Source organism: Camelus dromedarius, chromosome 11 (assembly GCF_036321535.1).
Source record: "Camelus dromedarius isolate mCamDro1 chromosome 11, mCamDro1.pat, whole genome shotgun sequence".
Taxonomy (NCBI): domain Eukaryota; kingdom Metazoa; phylum Chordata; class Mammalia; order Artiodactyla; family Camelidae; genus Camelus; species Camelus dromedarius.
The window spans coordinates 61268662-61290556 of NC_087446.1; the positions used below are offsets into that span (position 1 = coordinate 61268662).

Here is a 21895-nt window from a genome sequence, read left to right on the forward strand (position 1 = left end):
CAGAAAATTACGAATGTATAGGACCTGAAGTCCAAATTCAAAAGACTTACACAAATTCACTAGAGGAATATGTTTCAGTTGTATCAAAGAAGGGGGAAAAACACATACCCTAAATTCAGTACATTTTGGAGCTCAGGACAAGATGACTTTCTGGGCTGCTCTAATAAAACATTATTAAAGAACACATGACCCATGGGACAGAGGAACAAGACCCGGGGCACAATATCTACTGTTTCTACAATCATCAAAAATAACACAGCAACAACCCCTAAAGCAACTGTCCAAAGAAGAATCTCAGAAAATGTTTTCAAAGCAGAATTTTTCATTGACATACCCAAATAGCATTTTAAAGGTACCTTTTGGTACTGGAACAAAAATGCATCAATTTAACCTAACCAAAAGGGTAACGGAGTCATATACTGGAGTAAATAAAATCACTGACACACAGAAAGTGGAAGACACCCACCCACACACACACGCGCACGCAGGATTACTGGAAGATCAATTTTTATCTTGGTAGTACAATAAAAAGACAATACCCTGAAGAATAGTTATTATGTCACTAACAAATGACCTTAGTAGGGGCAGCATATGAATGAGGTCTGCAGAAGGCCGTGCACAGATCTGTCTCTGTCACTTTCTGGAGGTAAAGAGGAAGATCAGAGAAAGGGAAGAGAGCTCAGTGATTAAATGTTTGGGGTCTCAATTTCCACCCGCCACTAATGAGCTGCTTGACTTGGTAAAAATATTTCACGTGTCTATTTCCTCAGCTATAGAATGGAGAGAAGATAACATTTCCTTCACAAAACGTTGAAAGAATTAGGTTATATGACACAGAGCAAACGTTTAGAGAAGCCTTAGCTAAAAGTAAACGCTAATACATATTGCATAGTATTCCTAATGCCATCCTCATTACTATGAGCCATACTACTCTCACCTGTAAAGTAAGACATCGCAAGGTGATCTGTATGATTTCTTTTATATCCTGAGTCTTTTATACACCTGTCTCTTAAAGTCAAATATCCAGTTGAAAAATGAAAACTCTAAAATCTAAATATTTTAAGTCATGACTGTAAAAATCTATAGACAGTCTTGTCTGCTGTGGGGACTGAGTTAAAGAAGATGTAATAATGTGCGAACAATGCCAATCTTTTTAACAGTCAAAAGTAATGCAGTACTTTGATTTATTCATTCTCCCTCATGAATCATACCCTCATTTGAACATGGAATGTAACAAAATAATTGTCAGGCAACCATTTAAATTAAAAAAAATGTCATGTTTAATGAGTACTGCAGAGATAAGGAATTATTTTATTCACCCAAACTTGAATGGATCCACAATGTACATGATAACACTCTATTTCTGCAGCTTAAAATCACTTTCGAGGCTTACAGATTGTCAGCAACTTGAGTTTTACCAATTGTTCTAATGGTATAGACTTCATTGCAAATTAAATTATGGAAAAGCGCCTCCCTTGAAAATTCTGTAATTTAGTAAATCTCAGTTCATGCAAAGACAGCCTCATTCAAACATATACTCCGGCAAGACTCAGAATGAAGTGAATAGTTCAAGACGCTGAATCACTAAAAATCATTAAAAATTCAGCCCTAATTATATTTTTGGTTGGTTTTAAGTGACTACAATATGAAAACAAGTCTTACACTACATGTAAAACATTGTGGCACGAATAAATGCCACGAATAGAGTGCTTTTCTTAAACCAGAATTCTATTTAGTCCAAAGATCCTTACCTCCTGCATACATAACAGCCAGCATAATGGAGGATATCCATGCTATTTCACTGTAGGTAGTGTTGAATATTTGCTGAATTTCTTTGAAGAATACTGTGACGGCTTTGGGAAATGCATATGAAAATCCAATGGAGATAAAAGCTGCTCCAACCACTACCCAGCCCCATCCTCCATCAGGAGGTGGATGTAGTGGTGGGGAACTTGCTGCTGGTGGCATTGCTGCTCCCCTATTTGAAATTCAAGTAACCTATATTAAAAAAAAGGAAATAACAGTTTGAACCCTGTTTCAATTTTCACATATCACTCTTGATAGTTACACAAATAGTATTTTCCAGTTATAACTACAGCTATATAATTTTTCATAAATATTTTTAATATTCTAGAACTCAAACTACCAGAAAATTTACCAAAACACTAGAGTGACGTATGTAACTTTGTTATGAGCTAAAAATTGAAAGCATTTAATTTGTTTACAGAAACAAATGTGACTCAAAGGGAAGTCAGAAATTCAGATCTGTACTAAAGTACCAACGAATAAAATAAAAGCTATCTCAATCAGATTTTTAAGATAAATGGAGCTGTCATCACTTAGAATAATTTCTTAATCCAAAACATTTAAGATTTTCTATACAAAGGTTAAAAAGAGCATATATTAAATCTGATGAATTTTAGAGAGTTCCATAGTAAGCATATTTTAGAATTTTTCCATTTTCCATAATTGAGACTGCTTAAAAGAGACCTACTTTCTAAACTTACAGGATTAGAAATTGTACGGTTCCAATGAATTAATTTTAATGCACTTCCAAAACTGGTGCTACCTATCATTTTATAAATGATACATTTTATGAATTCTTCATGGCAATGAAATGCTCCCAATCAAATGGATGGCATGCTATTTTTTTTAAAAGAAAGGGACCTTCTTTTGGGATCTGGCTAGGAACACTTAACTGCCAGCTTTCTGGTCTGGAGTCCCCACTCTCCTGTGTAAGAAATGATCACATATAGCTTACTGCAACTGAAAATAGATGAAAAACATCTTGCTTTTCTCACATCCGTGTTTCTTTGTAGAGCGAGGCTGCTTGCTTGGCTTTTAGCTTTAATCGCTGGTATTTCTCAGTATCTTCTTTCTACTACTCTCATTCCATCTGAGCATATTTTTCAGTTGAAATGTAGAGGAAAAAACGCTTGACTGTTGGTAAGATAATGCTGAAAATAAGCTAAGAAAAGCTAAATTTGCCACTAATTTAGAAAACTAACCAAAAAAAAAAAAAAGCCCTCAAAACCAAACAGTGCTCTATGAAAACAGACACAGACGTTTAATCTTTCTTTGATGTCAAATTTTATCTAAGATATTTTCAGTGGTCTCCTATAAGCACTTTTTAGATTTTGAGTGAAAACATTCTCTAAAGTTTTCTAATGTGTCCACAGTTACAACCAATGTCTTTGCTTTCAGAAACTCGCGTAGGCAAAATGATAAAAATGAAACTTGTAACAGAGCACTGGTTCCCTAGGATAAATACTATGACAGTGAGTAACAGAATGGAATCAGCAATGTGGACAACTATGACCCTCACTCTTTTTCGGAATGTTAATTTTGGCAAATACACTTAAGACTTTTTAACATAATATTTTACAGTATTTCACAGATGGAAGGAAATCAGTATAATCTGCAAGCGACAGGCAGGGCTGAAGATTAAAATGCTTATTTTACAGTATGTGAGTCAGGCATATCTGTAAGGAAGTTCTCAGACATCTCAGTCCTTTGCCCATGTTAAAATTAGGGTATTTGGTTTTTCTGCAATTAAGTTGTATGAGTTCCTTGCATATTTTGGATATTAACCTCTGTCTGGATATATGCTTTACAAGTGTTTTCTCCCATTTCATAGGGTTGCCTTTTCATTTTGTTACACTTTTCTTTGCTGTACAGAAACTTTCTTGTTTGATGTGGTCTCACTTGTTTATTTTTGCTTTTGTTGCCTTTGCTTTTTGATACCAAATCCAAAAAATCACTGCCAAGATCGATGTAAGGAGCTTGCCTTCTATGTTTTCTTCCAGGAGTTTTATGGTTTCAGGTCTTACATTCAAGTCTTCAATTCATTTTAAGTTGATTTTTGTGTCTTGTGTAAGATGGGGGACATTATTAATTCATCATTTTAAACTACTGCAGCTTTTCTCACATCTATATTCTATAGTAAACACAGAAATCACAACTGGGTGATTCTTTTCGGTCAGTTCAAAAATTATAACTAACATTTTAAATAAGCTTAAATCCATTATTTTAAAATCAGTATAACAACAAATGTTGAAATCTACTAATGAGCTTGGTTGATGTTGGGATTTCCATTTAACAGGCAGGAACCTACGCTCACAGAAAAGTGAAGGGACCTTTTTAAAAGCATTATGTAAGGGAGTTTTTTTTTTTTTTTCTTGATACTTCCTTTTCTTGTATTGTTATTTTTTTCATAGTTCACCAGTTTATCTCAGGATATGATCTTTTACTCTCTTTTTCCAACATATTTACTTGATTTTAATTATAATTCATCCTCCAGGTTGCAAGTCACCACTCGTAAACTTCTTCACATCTTTGTGTCCAGCCTGGTTTGTTTCTTCCACTTAAATGGACATCTTACGATCTCTTAGCTGAATCATTCCAAAGTGGACCAAAACCAATGAACCCTTGAAAAATTCCACTTCCAAAATTGTCACCCATGCATTATTAACAACTCTTGAATTGACCAATAGTCAAGACCCAATTCACACACACTCATTGGCCTCGTGGTATTTTCTTGTGCACAATTCTGTATTATTTTATACAACTTACGGCTGTTGGGTCTTGATCCTTTTATTTATGGGCATAGTCAAGAAAAACAGCATCAAAAGTAAAATGTTACCTGTTGGCAGATGCCCACGTGGACAGATTTCTTTGGATTACACGTGGTATCGAAAAGTCTCGTCACTACTGCTTGAAGTGTGGTATTTGAGGGCAATGCAAAGGAAGAGAGGTAGAACAGATGCTGGATTATCTAAAAAAAAAAAAAAGAAAAACAAGGGTAACATGTACAACTGAGTGCCACAGCTTCATTAGAGTCACTAGCTTTAATTCGCCCCAGTAAATTGTGACCATGTTTTAATAATTAACAAAATTGTGTCCATATACATAAATACATGTGCATATGTATTTCTTTATCAATCCACTGATGGGATTAGTAAGGTACGACAAAATGATGAAGCGTGTGCAGGAAAATAAAAAATTTAAAGTATAAAATGAAGATTTGGCTTTTTAAAAAATAAGTAACAGTAAATTACATACGTACCATTATGAGAAGGAAATGTACTGGCATTCATTAGCTGTCACTCAAATAATTCCCTATACTCATTTAAACAATTTGACCTAAAATTCAGTTAAACAAAATATCCATTGACAATAAAAACAGAAAATTTAAAAGAATTATTACAAATACAATCTTGAATATACATGTCTTACGGTGAGACAGAGTCATGAAAATGAGACAAAAAGTATCTTAGAAATCTTATGATTTAGAAATCAAATGTCTTAATCAGATCTGGGTGACAGATGAATGTGCTAAAGCTCCTTAACATATCAAATACTTTTATACTTTTATTTCAACTTCAATCTGGTGCTAAGTAGATAGACGCTAGTACTTAGAGTTTATTTTCTTTGGGCTACGCTTTCCTTTGCTTAGATTAAAGCTAGGAAAAAGTCAACTCTGTCAATTAAATAACCAGTTGCTTGCCTTGCATTCAGGGCCACCTATCCTAAAGTGTTGACAGAAGGCAATGCAACCACCAACCCAAATGAGGTTTGTGTGAGAGGATGAGGAACGTCTGGGATCTAGTTGCCAAGTTCAGTGAGAAACTGAGGGTAGGGACTAGAATAAAGATCATGTTTAAAAAAAAAAAAAAAGAAAGAAAGGAAAAAAAGTACATCAATGAACTCATCTACAAAACAGAAACAGACTCAAAGACATAGTAAACAATCTTGTGGTTACCAGGGAAAAGGGGGTGGGAAGGGATAAATTTGGGAGATGGAGATCTGCAAATGTTAACCACTATATATAAAAATAGATTAAAACATTTTTATTCTGTATAGCACAGAGAACTATATTCAATTATCTTGCAATAATCTTTAATGAAAAAGAATATGAAAACAAATACGTGTGTGTGTGTGTATATATATATATGCATGACTGGGGCATTGTGCTGTACACCAGAAATTGACACATTGTAACTGACTATACTTCAATTAAAAAAAAAGATTCGCAGAAGAATTAGAAAGTCATGGATAAAATCTGAGGAATGGATATGGCTGGAAGAAAAGTTTTAAGTTGGGCTATGAATGGAGAGTCCACACTAAGCGGGTCTCCTACGTCCAGGATAACAGGAGTGAGGAGGGGCTCACATCTGCTCTGATCCTACCAGGAGACTTGGGTGCCTCTGCGACATTTTTAAGCCAAGTAATTCAAGGATGGCAGCTCCAGCTACAAGTAACCAGCTTATCCAAATGCAGAAAACCCTTCTAGGTGGAGGAAACACATTTTCTGTCAGTTTCCTCTGGCAGAGAGGGTGTCCCTGAGTTCGGGGCAAAGCCCCCGAGGAAAGCCTCTGGCATTCCTGACGTCTGGGCTCTGACCTCCATCAGCTATGTTTAGTTATCATGATGGTTCACGGAGGTTAGCATAGAGGCCAGAACAAGAGATCTTGACAAGACCACATTGTAAAGGCTGGCCAACTTTTCTACAAATTTTTCACAGAGCTTTAACATGACTGCTCTATTTTCTTCCAGAAAGACCAGCCCACATCCAGGGCTTTTTTCAACAAATTAGCCAATAATCCAGGAATTCTTTGTTTGATAGCTGTAAGTATACTGCTCTATTGTACACCTCTTTCTCTACATCTATTAAATTGTCATAGTTTCTACATATTTATGCAAATGTACTCATACAATGAATTTATTGGTCTTTAGTTTTAAAAATGAAAATTATTGTTTTAGAATTGGTGTGACGAAAAAACCAGAAGACAACAATCCTTAAGAATATGGGAAGCTTCTCTTTTAATTTGGGAAAGTGACTATTTTGGAGACTGTGTCGAGGTGGGCATAAAGCTCAAAGATTATTTTCCCCCACAAAAGCAGTGTTAATTACTACAGTTGGAAGCTGGGCTGTGTGGTATCAGCTAATTTGGTGTCTTAGCGATTAATACATATGCACAAGTTCTACGACGGGTTTTACTTATAACAGGCTGCATTAAAAAGTGCTTTAGAGATTTCAACCCGTTTCTAAAGGTTTCATTAGTTATTATAACCCCATGAACTAAGAGGAAGTGGTATTTTAAAGCACACTTATAGGTAAGAGCACAAAGAATCAGAGGTGCAAAGCAATTTTGCCAACGTGCAATGTCCTGTAAGTGATCACACTGATCCCTTGACTAGCATCTTTTTGTAAGACACATTGTTACTGATTCCACCTTAACACACCAACTTGGAGGCTGCTCTTTCTGTTTACAAATACACTGAAGGAGTGTATTTGTATATATCGTATATTTGCAACAGTATATTTCTATGGTGAATTTCCAAATCTCAATTCTTGTCTGTCTTGTCAAGTATTCAAATACTTGTTCTGTGGGATACTAAAGGCCAATTATCCTTCAAAGTCTTCAGAAAATTCACAGTCCAGCTTATTTACATGTCCTTTCTACAATGTTTTTGAGTACACTGACTACAGTATATCATCATCGTTAACAAAAAGGTGACAATGACTGCTGAAAACCCTTGGCTATTTCAAATGTTTCTAAAAAACTTATGTGGTAGGATGTGCTGAAGCCCAAGAACTGTGCCCTCCCTTCTAGGAATCAACACCAGTTGATTAATCCATGGAGAAGAACACACAGGACAGAGAAGCAAAGGAACTACTAGTGACGGTCCACGGTCAGCCTCTAGTGTTCTACTCAAGGCCCTTTCTCACTCAGTTGTACAGAACATCAGAATGTTCCTTTATTTACTTTGTGAATAATAATTCTTCAACTTCCTCTCACCCAGGCTGCATCAATTTTACGAACCCTTAGCAACAGTCTACGCCATCCAGAAGTTTGTTTCAAAGTAGTCCAGAAATAATGTATTTAGCAAACTAAGCCCCAAATTAAATCAACAGATGCTAGGAGACTTCACTATAAATTCTTCTAGCTAGGCTGCAGATAAAGCATGCGTTGTCTTCACTTCCTACCTTTAAGGTGAACTATGTTTCCACCTACAGGAATTAATATGTTCCTCACAGAATAATGGACTGGTCTTTTTGCTCCCCCTTCCATCTTTCTTATACCAAGGATACAGTAATGTACAATGTTTAAATTTAGGGGACAATTCACCCAATTTTATAACAGGAATTAAACTGAACCGAATCTTTTCTTTTCCAACATGTAATTGAATTAAAATTGGAATCTAATCCTGGGAGGTTATTTTACTCTTCAAAGTGGGCCACGTTTTATAGCCTACTGACTGATTTGCTTTGACAGCTAGACGGGAGAGATATCGGTGGTGCGTGGCCCACAGAAAGTCAGCGACACAAAACCTATTTTCAGATGTAAACTTGTGGTACAGTTAAAAGGACTCTGAGAACACTAATTGATAACAAGGGTCAAACTAACTGAAGATGTTTTTGTAATGAGCAAATTAGGAAAAATTATATGAAGCAGCACATAATTATTTTTGAAGACCTGGAAGTGGATATCCCATGTCCCATAATTTCCCCTCTCTTCCAGTACTGCACTTTGAGAATTACACAAAGGCAGTTGTAGGGGGCTGAACAGTAGCCCCCAAAAGACATGCCCATGTCCTGATCCTCAGGATCTGTAGTATATCTGATATGATCCTCGACACTGAACATTTATGTTCCCCCCAAATTCATGCATTGATACCTAATCCCAATGTGAGGTGGGGGCCTTTGGGAGGTTATCAGGGTCATAAAGTCTTTGTGAATGGGAATAGCGCCCTTGAAAGTGGAATCCCAGAGAGCTCCCTCCCCCTCCCCCCATCTGGGGACAGTGAGAGACGGCTGTCTACGAATCACAGAGAGAGCCCCAAGCAGACACCGAGTCTGCCAACACCTTGATCTTGGACTCCCAGCCTCTATTAACCACGAAAAATAAATGTCATATTATTTATAAGCCACCTAGTTCTATGTTACAGCAGCCCTAACAAACTAAGATAAAAATTAGTTCCAGGAACAGGGGGTTTTATAACAAACATCTAAAAGTGTGGAAGTGGCTTTGGAACTGGGAACTGGGTAGAAGTTAGACAAGTTTTGAAGAGCACCTAGAAAAGGGCTATATTCATAAATGGACCTTTAAGGGCGATTCTGCTGAGAGACCAGAAAGACAAGAGGAGAGCTGCAGAGAAGGCCTCACCCTTCTTAGAGAGCAGCGAAGCAATCCTGAACAGAATGTCGACAGAAACGTGGAGGGTGAAGGCCACTCTGATGAGGCCTCAGACGGAGACGAGGAGCGTGTTACAGGACAGTGGGGGAAAGGACAGCCTTGATATGAACGGCAAAGAACCTGGCTGAACTGTGTCCATCTTCCAGTTCTACTGTGGAACTGTGACAGATGAAAGTGGATATTTAGCTGAAACTGCTTCTAAGCAAAGTTGAAGGAGTGTCCTTGGTGCCTCCTGACTCCTTAGGGTAAAACGTCAGAAGAGAGAAATGACAAAGACAGGACCGTGCATCATCACTTGAGACCTGGAGAACTCTCAGCTCACCCACACTGAAAAGAACGGGAAACACGGTCAGAAGAGAACATTGAGTGTTTTGGACAAAACGCCGTCCCGACAGAAGCAGGGGCCACTGCTGAAGGCAGTGGAAGAATCACTCCAAAGGTGGCTCAGAAATCTTCAGGGCTGCCCTTCCCATCACAGGCCCGGAGGGCAAGGGCTCCAGAGGCAGAGTGAATCCAAGGGAGGGGCTGCCTGACCTATGGGACCAAGGCAGGTGCTGCCTGGGGCTGCCTCACGTGGGCTCCGCTCGCGCCCGCCAGCACTCTGCCCCTTGGCTGCCCCGGGTGCGGCTCCAGTGGGCGCCGGGACGCTGCCATGACGGCCACCCCTCCGGGGGACACAGGGGGCAAGCCGTGGCAATGTCTGAACTCTTCCACCATCCCTGCCAGGGTACAGAGTCCAAGAGCCCTGGGGATACGGCTGCTTCTGCCTAGATCCCAAACGGTGGCTGGCAGAGCTGCAGGCTTGGTGCCTCACCCACAGAGAGCTATGGGCATGACCCCATCTTGCAAGGGCAGAGCCCAGGCACCAAGCTGCTGCAGGTGTGCGGCTGTTACAGACAGCCCCAACTTGGGTGGCTCCCGGCGGGGTTCTGGGGGCCGGGCTGCCCTTAAGAATTGCTGGATTACGATTCCAAACCCCAGACAGCCATGGTCAGGGAACTCTGACCTGTGGGAGCTGCAGAGGGAAGACCACAGCCCCAGTGGGTCCAAAAGCAGACCAGCCAGTAAAAGAAGATCATTCTTGATCCTTAAGGTTTATGGTTAGGTTTTGAACTTACTTGGGACCCATTACCCCTTTCTACTTTCCTATTTCTCCCATTTGGAATGGCAATGTCTATCCCATGCCTGTCTCACAATTACACTTTGGGAGATTTCCCAGGTTCAAAGCTCAGAGTGAGTCATACCTGAAGTCTCACTCATACCTGATTTAAATATTTAGACGACACCTTGGTCTTTAAATTTGAGTTGATGCTGGAAGGAGTTAAGACCTTTGGGACTATGGAGATGGAATAAATGTATTTTGCATGAGTGAAGGACATGCCTTTTAGAAGGCTAGATGTGGAATGCTATGGACTGAAAAGGTCTGTGTCCCCCAAATTCATAAGCTGATGCCTAAACCCTAATGTGATTATATTGGGGGGTGGGGCCTTTGGCAGCGATAGGTCATAAGGGTGAAGCTCTCGTGAATGGGATCATTGTCTTTATGAAAAAAGCCTAAGAGTTCTCCCTTGCCCCTTCTGCCATGTGACAACATGAAAAGATTGCCATCGATGAACCGGGAAGCTAGTTCTCCCAGAAAATGAATTTGCTGGCACCTTAATCTTGGATTTCCCAGCCTCCAGAAACCCGCCAAGTCTATGGTATTTTGTTACAGCAGCCTTGACAGAGGGCAAAAGATGTGATTAAGTTAAGGACCTCGAGAGAGGAGCTTATCCTGGATTATTCAGGTGGTCCTTAAATGCAATGTATGTTCCTTAAATGCAATGCATTCCTATGAGAAGAGAGTTTAGAGACAGAATGGAAAACACAGAAAGGAGACAGTGTATATGAAAATGAGGCAGAGCAGGAAGCGATGCAGCCACAAGCCAAGGAACGCTGACGGCCACCAGTGGCTGGAAAAGACATGGAGCAATCTCTTTTCTGGAGCATCTTTAAGGAGCACCGTCCTGCTGAGAGCTTAGCCTCCAAGAAGTGTGAGAATAAATGTCTACTCACTGTTTTAAGCTACCAATTGTAGTAATTTGTTAGGGCAGCCCTAAGAAACTAATACAGCAGTAGTGATGACATTGTTTATAAAAGTGATGAACCCAGCAGTTTCACCTAAACATGTTTTTCTTACATAAATATTCATACAGCTTTGCAAAGAAGCACGTACAGGATGTCCAGGATAGCATCATTTATAACTACGGCAAACTGAAAGTCACTAGGAAAACGGGTAAATTGCTGCACATTCATAACAAAGGACCACAGAACCACAAAAAGAATGAGGTAGACCTACATGCGCTGATGTGGGATATTGTTAAAAGTGCAATAAATGCAGTTAACAGTAAGCTATCAAACAAAAGTGATTCCATTTATTTTAAAGTATATACACACAGAGACTTGGGTCTATTTATTTGTATTTGCATACAAATTATCTAGAACAATTCGTGAAAAGCTGTTAATAGCAGGTGACATTGGAAACTTGGTTCTGTATAATTTACCTAATGAGTATATCATATCTTTCTATTAAAAACTGTACAAAATGGCTAAACATAAAATTTTAGCATGCAAATATAAATATATCCCTTTATATGTTAACTTGGTTGTAAGTTATAACAGGCACTTCTATTTGTATTACACATAAAATTTTCATATCTTTTTTTCCCCTATGATTTTTTTCCTGCTAGCTAAATTTTAATCAACGGAGGCACAAAGGAATTGACCGCCGTTTATGGATCTTATCCAGTAGTTCTCACTGTGTGATCTCTGGTTAAGCAGCAAAAGCATAACCTGGCACCTTGCTAGAAATGTAAATTCTGGGGGCACTGCCTCCGACTGAACGGACTGAAGCTCCAGAAGTGAGGCCCAGAAAACTGTAATTTAACAAGTCCCCCAGTGACTCTGATGCCCACTGATGTCTGACAATTGCCGGTCTAGGCTCTTCCTCTAGCACACCTGCAAGTGTTAGTTGCAATAAATGCAATCAACTACTTTCGTTCTTGAGCCATCCCGAGGTTTCACAACTCCATATTCCCACCTGCTGTTTCCTCCAACTGCAGCATTCCTCACACTACCTTCCTCCATCTGATGGACTCCCATCTATAACTTAAGACACATAAGGATAAGGACATCATCTCCCCTGTCCTTGAGGTCGGACTTTTCTCCGATCCTAAGTCCCGTGCACACTTTTACCATAACACGCATATCATGTAACATCATATACATCACATTTACTTGACACTCTCTGTGTTCTTGAGAACAGGATCTATATCTTATTTCACTTTATTCTCAGAACACAGTAGGTGTTCGATAAATAGTCTCAAAGATACAAAGGTGAAAGAGAAATGAATGTTTTGGAAATAAGTATTTGCATCACTTTTGAATTAACATACAGCTAGGCAGCACAGGAAAAAAAAAAAAAACACTCTTCTTGAAGTCAAAACTCCCTGAACTCAAACCCATATTCCACTACGTTCTAGATGTATCATTTAACTTCTCATATTCTTCCACTGTAAAACGAGAATTTTAACAGTCACTATCTCCAAATGTGGTGATTAATTAAGCATTCAGTAAGGGTCTATAAGAATTATTAGTCGAATCACCATCCAGTAGCATTAACAGTATGCAGTCTATTCTGGTCTGGATAACAGTAGTCAGCCCAAAATTATTTTAAAAATGTTTTCATGTTTAGAGAAAAATGTTTTTTTTTTTTTTTTTTTAACCTATTAGTATGCTTGTAGTCTTTTCTTCTCTCCCAGTGCCATACTCAGGAAAAAATCTCTATGGCTCCACAGCCATGAAAGATGACAATAGATAAGTGTGTTTTTATTCTGTTCTCCCCACATCCCCACAGTTTTTAAAGCCACAGAAAACTTCCCAGGAACAAAAATCTTACTCAGAATCCCAGCCCCCAGGGTCACAGAGACCCTGGTCTCTCCCTAGTATCACTCCCTGACTCCTTCCCTAAACAGTCCCTGAGGTTCCCCTTAAAATGCTTAGAATTTCTTGGAGCATACTTGGAAAGTCATTTACACTACCTTTCTCACCTCTTGTATTTAGGGACATTCTCTGGTCAACATGGAGGAAAATGGAATTATATCTCAGAGATTGGGGGCATCACATTTTGCATTTAGTCTTTAAAGATTTTCTGGTCTTTTATCTTCCCTCCATTTGAAAAGAAGGACTTTCATTAACTGGCACGAGAAAAGAGAAATTAAAAAACAAAAACAAAAACAAAAACAAAACCACAACTCCTGGATGTTTCTAAGAAGATTAAAGGGTCAGAGAATACCTTCCTCACTTTCCTATTAAAAAGATCTTCTTAAAAAGCTGAACATGAGAAAAAAAAAAAAATCCGTAAGATCACCCGATACCAATGATGAGATTCAGAAATACGCTAGAATCCCCTAGAAGTTTCTGTGAAATACAGCACTGCTGGGGGCAGGACTGAGAAACCGTAGCACAGCAAGGGGACTGACTCAACCTGGCCAGAGGCACGGCCTGACGTGGCCTTGCCCTTCACGGCAGTAAGTTCCCCTGGTCCACTCACTCCTCTGCCCACCAGGGGCTGAAGCTACTTATGAACCATCGCTCTTGCAGAATCCTGGACGAGCGTGTAGTTCCACCTATGACACATCACTCTGTCAGCTGTGGGCTCATAATCCTATGACCCCTGTCCCTCACCGCCCTTGCGTAACCATGTCTACTGTGCGGGAAAACTAAAGACAGCCCACAGGCCCGACTCTGGGAAGTGGCTGACTGCATTACAGTCATCCGCTGGATAAACTGTCAAAACTACATTAAATAACAGCTATGAAATTACATAATAACGTGAGAAATATTTACTGTATAGTGTTCATGGAAAAAACTTTATGACTGTAAAATTCAAAATACGTGACAAAAGTGATGCATAAAAAGAAAATACACAGGCCAGTGGTGCTAGGGTGAGGACGGTAGGAAAGAGGATATTTCTTTGGTTACTCAAATGTGGGGTAACACTATTACAATATCTTGATATATAAAATACTTTAAGTTAATATTATGCATTTAAATATTCATCCTAATTTTGGTCTTTATTTCTGGTATGAAATATATTTTAATTTTAACTAGCCTACAACAGATTCAAATGTGAACGGTAATATAGTGAAATTGGAAGCTGTATTTTATTTAGAGATCTTGCCTTTATTTTTAAGTTCCTTTTTTTGTTTGTTTTATGCCATCTTGCTTTTAGTTATGCCTAAGTGAGATAATGAGGCTCTTGTAGAAGCTGTAAAGATTATACCCAGAGATGGCCCCCACACTTAAATGTAGCTATAAACCACATCGGCTGATTACCAATTACCTACATAAATAACATTTACCGTTACACGTCAGTTGACACTTTAATATGAATTTCCTCGTAATTCTGTTTCTAGCCATTCTGCAGATGATGCAACTGAAATTCAACCATGTCAATTATCCTGTTTTATGTCTACCTACAACATTTCACTCTTGAACCAGGCTTTTATAGAGTTGGGCTATACACTTCCTACGACCTTCGCGTTACTTCTGAGTCATGGACGGCTTGAACTGTGCCTATCTCCACCCACCCTCTTCCCCTACTGTGGCTCATCCGTTCTAGTACTTGCTTTGCTGGTGGCCACTCGCCTGGGTTTTCTGCCTCCCATCCATTCCAGCTGCGTGTTTCCCCCTAAGACTTCAGGAGACACTCGGCGAGTTGCTAATTTGGTAATTTTGCCAAAATAAGACGAAGAAACAAAAGCTGAAGCCCACAGACAGTTAACCATCCACTGAATTTAGGACAACGTCATCAGAGGTCAGGAATGACACTTCAGAGGGGGAGGCTGGGGAGCTCTTAGGAACCCAATCGACTCATCAGTTGCTTCTTCCTCTATATACTTACGAGTGAATGAAAACTGGTAATTTTATTTTTTGTTCATAATTATTTGTCTCCTACCCACACTTGCCATGCTTCTCTGCAGGCAAAGTATATTCCATACCCACTGACTCTGGACTTTGAAAATGGAATATAAGCCAATGACCTATATAGTCCACGTCCAAGAGTGTGCTTACAATGCGTTTGCACGTTTGACTCTGTATCTGTGTCTTTACCTCCCAATCTGAGAACCTGCCCCTTTAGTCTGAATCCCTGAAAATAAGAAAATGCTTGAAGGTCGCCAAGCCCATCAGAGCCACCCAGACTGATAACTTGATCGTAGCCTTCAAGTGGCATAAACGAGAAATAAATATTTGTTGTTGTCAGCCCTAAGATACTGGAATTGTTTGATAAAACAACAAAATCTGAGGGTGGACAACAGCTCAGTGGTAGAGTGTGTGCTTAGCACACATGAGTTCCTGGGTTCAAGCCCCAGTACCTCCATTTAAAAAAAAAAAAAGAAAAAAAATCTGAGAGTGGGTATGTAAAACAAAATCCTAACATATGTGGCACTGGCTTTACAGATGGACAGCTGGTGGTGAGGACCCTGTAAGAAGAGGTTAGAAAAATGACAGCTTCTGTTAGGCAGTGGCAAACTGCTTGGTAAAACTTTGCCTATGGTATTGCGGCAGGCAGAAAATAAACACAATGCAGTTGGGGTTCTGGGACGAGAGGTATGGAGAAAAATGCTGGTAGCGTGGGTTGCTTGTCATTAGCTCTGTTTCAGAAGTGCTAGGAGGGACCATGAAGGCATCATAGGTTTGATCTGTTTACAAGCAGAAATGAATAGGGAGAAGGGACAATCCACGTGTCACAGGACTTACGGGGGTGAAAGATACATTACTGCCCTGTCCGTAGCTTGGTAAGACATTTTCAAGGGAAGACACTCCTTCAGGGCAAAACTAAATCAAAAGGTCACTAGAGCAAGGAAAAGAGCAAACCAACAGTGTGGCCTTAAGACCTTTTCTTAAAATCTCTTATAGGCTTAAGTCAGACACCAGGAAATTCTTTCACTTTGAAAAACAGTGTAAGTGGAGGTGGAGAAAAGAATAATGGTGCAGTCCCCGGTCTAATAAACTCAAGTTTTCTATAATTCCACATATTTAGAGCCTCACACAGAACTGAGTATGACTACTTGCGCTTACTAAAACCACATAATCAAAAAACTAGTTTTGCTAAAGATAATACTATAAAATGTGTGACTAGCCTGGATAGAAAAGGGTCGTGACCGTTGGAAGTGTGAAATGCCCCAGTGATGAAAATAGCTCCAGGGTCCTGTGGCTTGGCTTTACGTCATGTACAGAGACATAACACCGCGAAAAATGTAAATACATATATCACAATAAATGCCACTAAAGTGTTAGCGACCCTTTGAGCAAGTGACATTCACACTGGCTCTTAGCTTCCTCATTTGTGAAGAGACAGAGCAGCGCTGTGTTCTCAGAAATCCCTCTCAGCTCATTTTTGATTCCATGGCACTAGAACGTGTCGTTCTGTTTTATAGACTTTCTTAGCGTGTGAAATACAAATTTCTTCACTTCTCTGGGAAAATTCTACTGTTGTTCAAAAATAAGTAATTAACAGATAGACATTGTTTGAACAAGTTTTCCAAGATTCTAAAAATTATGGGCTGAATGAGAAAAGGTCTTTTGAAAGAGTCATCTGAGGGAACTGTATTACATAAGCAGACAGGGTCATGTGCTTAATTAAACACAGAGGATCCTGGAAGTCAAGCATTAGTTCCTTAAGTGTGCTTAGAATTCTATTCAATTCCCAAATCACAGTTTACTTTCCATAAAAGTTACTGTGTGAGATCCTCAGAGGAACTGGTTAGTTCTGAAGAATTTTTCATTTATCAAGATAAAATGCTGAAAAATATTTTGTGCCCTTTAACAGAATCTGTTCTCCTAGAAGTGGGACAATTTTGTTCCATGTTGCAAATAAACCAAATGAAGATATTATTCAAAGACAGAATGAAAACAGCCCCTCACACACTATATGTTCAAAATGTTTTAAAGAATGATGTCTTTCACTTTCAATTCATACATTATATAGTTTTAGCTCCGATATTTGCCAAATTTCATACTCTTAAATAAAAAAAAGGTGGAAATCATGTCAATCATATATTGGTTGATAAAAATATCATGTTCAATAGAATTTAAATAGTCACTAAAGATATCATTAATAATGTATGAGCTGACGGTGTACAAACATTGTAAAAGGTATCTATGCCTCCTGTCAAACTTACCTATAAAGTTTATGACACTGACAACAGTGGGAATGTTAACTGCAGTCATTTCTTACAAAAGATCAATAAAACCCAGCTGAAACAGGAGGGCAGAGCCAAAAGCGATCATTTTCCTCACGTTTTATGACACCCCCAAGGTTCACCATGAAGATCCTCTCAAAGGAAGGAAGCCTCCTTGGAAAGCCCCGTGGAGCTCGCAATTTCAAGCCCTTGCATTTAGAATCGGAAGTTCTCGTTACGTGACATTCACTGAACACGGATAATGAAGTTGGTGCTGACTGGAACAAAAACCAACCCGACGTTAAACAGAACCCGGGTGAGAGCTGCAGGAGCTGCTGGAAAGAAATCAATTGGTTCAATCCTGCGTGTCACTTCGAGAAGGTCACCAGAGAGAAGCCTCAGCCCGAATGCAGAGAAAAGAAAAACTTCCCTTTCCCCTGCCCTTACTGTATGACTGAAGACGGCAGATCCCCCGAAAACACACAAACAAGCAGACACGGTCCTCTGAGAAGTGATGACACGCCTGCACCAAAGCGAAGTAGGAGGAAGGAAATCCTGGGTTTCGTCCTTGCACACTGTGTCCACCCCCTAACCCATAGCACTCTCCCAAGGGCCTGTTGGCTGCCCTCTTCCAGGTCTGGCTGCCAACCAGGCAGGGAAGTTTTATTAGTTTAATTTGGCTTCCACCTCGCCCTTTCCCCTTACATTCTAGCGTCCACCCCTCCTCCCCGACCAGAGACGCTCCTGCTGCCTGGGGCCAGGTCTGTTCCAGGCGATCACTCAGCTTTGTTCTCACTCTGCCGCCGTCTGGATGTCAAGCTCACTCCCTGGCCCTTAGGCTGCCTTTACAGTCCGTGCCGCACAAGACAGTGCGATGCTTTCTCTGACCTTTTGTTTGCCCGACCCCTGCCTCCCAGCCCGGCGGACAGCAGGACAGGAGGCTGAGTAGGAGCCACAGGCTGTCAACCCTTCTGCCCTGCTCCTGGGAATGACAACACTCCAGACGCGGGAACAGCAGGACGGGGGACTCCTGTCTTTCCCCGCCATCTCAAACACACCACTCCTTCCTGTTCCGTCCTAGAGAAAAAGGCATCTCTCGTTTTCTCAGGCTGTCCGTTTACTTGTCATCACTGATGATGATGAAGTTTCTCTTGCCTGCCTCAGCGATCTGGCTCCAATCATTTTCACACTTTACTTTCAATGTATCAGTCTTTTCTTTAGCCCACAAAATGTGTTTATCTCCTCAAGCCTAAAAATAGTGGGAAAGCATAACCCTCTGTAGATCCTCTTTTTGTCTTGTGTTGTCGCTGGATTTTTCTCATCTTCACTTCGAAACTTCACAAGAGGCCACCTTTCCTCGTAACCTCTTCTTTCTCACCACCTACTCCTCATTCCTTCCTTCAGCTCTTTCTCTTGCAAGTTTCACTGAATAAATGTTCTCTTGAAGATGAGCTGACTTCCTGGCTTCCAAAGCCACTGGGCCTTGTCTCATTCAAGTTTTCCATGGTATTAGCGATATTCAACTGAGGCTTTGGCTTCTGTGCCACTGTATCACTGTAGCTCCTGCCACGGCTAGTTTCTGCCTTCAGGTCCAACCTACGTGAGCTCTCCTAAAGGTTTTATTGTTGGCTCTCCTCTCTCTTTACAAACTCTCCACAATATTTTCCACCTTTATAAATCCAGCTACTGCATTTATACTTGGTGTCTCCCAGTTCTCCACCCTTGGTGCTATTCCTTTTCCTAAGTTACAATTCTTTTCTGCCTGCTTCCTGGACATTTTCAAAAGGATGCCTCACTGAAACGTTAAATTCCCTCAAGTCTGTTAATCGTAATGATAGTTGGCCCTGAGGCCGAAAGATTGAGTTCTTCCTCTCCCCCCCTTTTTTAAAGTCATCTTCTCTTTAATAGCTCTTAAATATGTCTTTTGTTCCATCTCTCTTTTTGACCACTGCGGTTCACATGCTCCTCTCACACAGTCCCCTAAACAACTGTCTCATCCTCAGTCTCTCTTCCTCGCCTCCCACACCTCTCTGCACATCCAGCCTCTCTTCAGAATCAGTCTACCAAAAGGACTCCATCACTCCATCGGGTTACTCCGTCACTCAGAGATTTCAATGGAACACCAAAGCCTTGACTCCGAGACGTTACAAAATGAGACTACATCAAATTTTTCTCGCCCATTTTTACCAGTCTGTTTTAAATGGCAGATTTAAATCCCACTGTACCAGGAAACACCTGCCTCACGGGGTGCTTATAGGCATTGCAGGGAAATGATCTGGTAGACCTGAGAAATTCTTTACTGAATGGTGCACTTACTTCACAATTTCTCGACGTCTTCCCTATGTTAATGGGCATTTCCATTTGCTTTAGTTACAGAATGCAGAACTCCTAGACTTGTTTTAGCGCAGAAAGCTTTTTCTCCAAGAAATCCCCCTTCTCTCCATTTACCTAATCCTATCGCACTGTCATGTGATGAAATCACACCCATCCTTCCACACAAATAAACACCTTTTAAAATAAAATCACAAAATTATTTTTTAACGAGTTACAGTCATTTTACAATGTTGTTTCCAATTCCAGTGTAGAGCACAATTTTTCAGTTATACATGAACATACATATATTCATTGTCACATTTTTTCCCCCTGTGAGCTACCACAAGATCTTGTATATATTTCCCTGTGCTATACAGTATACTCTTGTTTATCTGTTCTGCATTTTGAAGTCCCAGTCTGTCCCTTCCCACCCCCTGCCCCCTTGGCAACCACAAGTTTGTATTCTATGTCTATGTATCTGTTTCTGTTTTATATTTATATATATATATTTTTAGATTCCACATATGAGTGATCTCATATGGTATTTTTCTTTCTCTTTCTGGCTTACTTCACTTAGAATGACATTCTCCAGGAGCATCCATGTCGCTGCAAATGGCATTATGTTGTCGGGTTTTATGGCTGAATAGTATTCCATTATATAAATGTACCATAGCTTCTTTATCCAGTCATCTGTTAATGGACATTTAGGGTGTTTTCATGTCTTGGCTATGAAATTATTTCTGAGAAAGGAAAATCCCCCTTCTCTAAATTCTCAAATTAGGCTATTTGGTTATATCATACTCTAGTTTGTTTTTGAAATTATTCATGCCTCCCTCCCATCAGAGACTGTATCTTGAGACCATAAAGCATGAATAAATCATATTTACATTCTTTATCGTGCCTTCCACAGTAGCCTCAGCTGAGTGAAGAACTTCATTCCAGGATATGCAAAAATTCACACCATTTAAAAAATAATAATTCACTTCTTCTAGCCCTCAGAAGGGAGAAATTCATATGCATTCTATTAAATAGCCCTCAAAAATAATATAATAATCCAAACATGTCATTTGCTACTTATGCAATCCTGAAATAGACATTGGTGCTAGAATCATTATCTGGAGAGAATGATAAAGTTTAGATCTATTCAATGAATTCAGTTCAAAAGGTAGAATTTATTCCAGTAAATAGGGTACGGGATTCACAAAGGACTAAATAAAACTAAGTAAAAAAAAAAAAATTCTGGTCTCACAAAACACTTTTATAAAGGCCAGCTGAGTTCCTGTCAAACTTTTTGGAATTTCTAGGATTAATTTCACCCAACTGGGTTAGGGTCAAACACATAAAATTTATCACCAGGACCTTGGGGAGTAAAGCAGTGTTAAGGGATTCCCGGAGTCACAGGCTCTAACTGGCTCCTCTACGTGATGGAAGTAATTAGTTCTTTCAACCTAACCCTATCCTGGGAGGAGTTCAGCCTGACTAAGCCATGTTCCTCAAGGACCGAAGAAGAAATGACCAGTTATTCCCACAGCTGACCTTCTCAAAGGAGCAAATAACAGAGAACTCCCCATCCAAATACAAGAGACTAAGAAAGGCTGTAAGTTCAGTCGCTATCTGCAATGTTATGCTCAGTCACACCTGACCTTAAAAGGGGCTGCAAAGTAAGAACGACTCTGCACCCCTCTTCACCCCTCACCATGCTTACACCTTGCTCTAATTTGTACGCATCTCCTGGTGAACACAGAGATTATCACAACAGAGAATTTGGTTAGAAAAAAATGTTATCAACAAGATAATTACAGACTGATGCCCTGTATAAAAAAATAAAGAGGGAATTATTCTAGGTTAGGAGTAACCTCACCCTGGGGTAGGAGGAAACACAAAAAGGGTTTGCAGATATAGGAGCCCAATGTGAAGGAATTCTTGTTTTATTCACTTCTAGGAGTGCAAGCTGAAGAACCTCCGCCTCTGCTCCCTGCCTTCTCCTCAATCCAAAAACTACAGCGAGCAAGACAATTCAATCTCAGTCTAAGAAAGATATGACTAAATTCCTATAAAATTCAGGATTGTTTTTCAACTCTGGTTAACTATTATGTGGAAAACACTATATTGGAAAATGTCCCCCGTGCTCTGCAACGCTCGCTCAGCTCCACGGCT

General features: G+C 39.9%; 1 protein-coding gene across 7 annotated transcripts in view; it reads right to left on the reverse strand.

Annotated features, from left to right (window-relative positions):
• SLC16A7 (solute carrier family 16 member 7) overlaps positions 1 to 21895 on the reverse strand; it is a 143927-nt gene that overhangs the window by 58402 nt on the left and 63630 nt on the right. For all 7 annotated transcript variants that reach the window (XM_031462343.2, XM_031462342.2, XM_031462345.2 and 4 more), the window contains 2 exons: positions 4643 to 4774; positions 1752 to 1998 (listed from right to left, as the gene is read on the reverse strand). In XM_031462343.2, the coding sequence (XP_031318203.1) occupies positions 1752 to 1968 (217 nt within the window). In that variant the 5' untranslated portion in view covers positions 1969 to 1998; positions 4643 to 4774. The remainder of the gene's footprint in view (positions 1 to 1751; positions 1999 to 4642; positions 4775 to 21895) is intronic.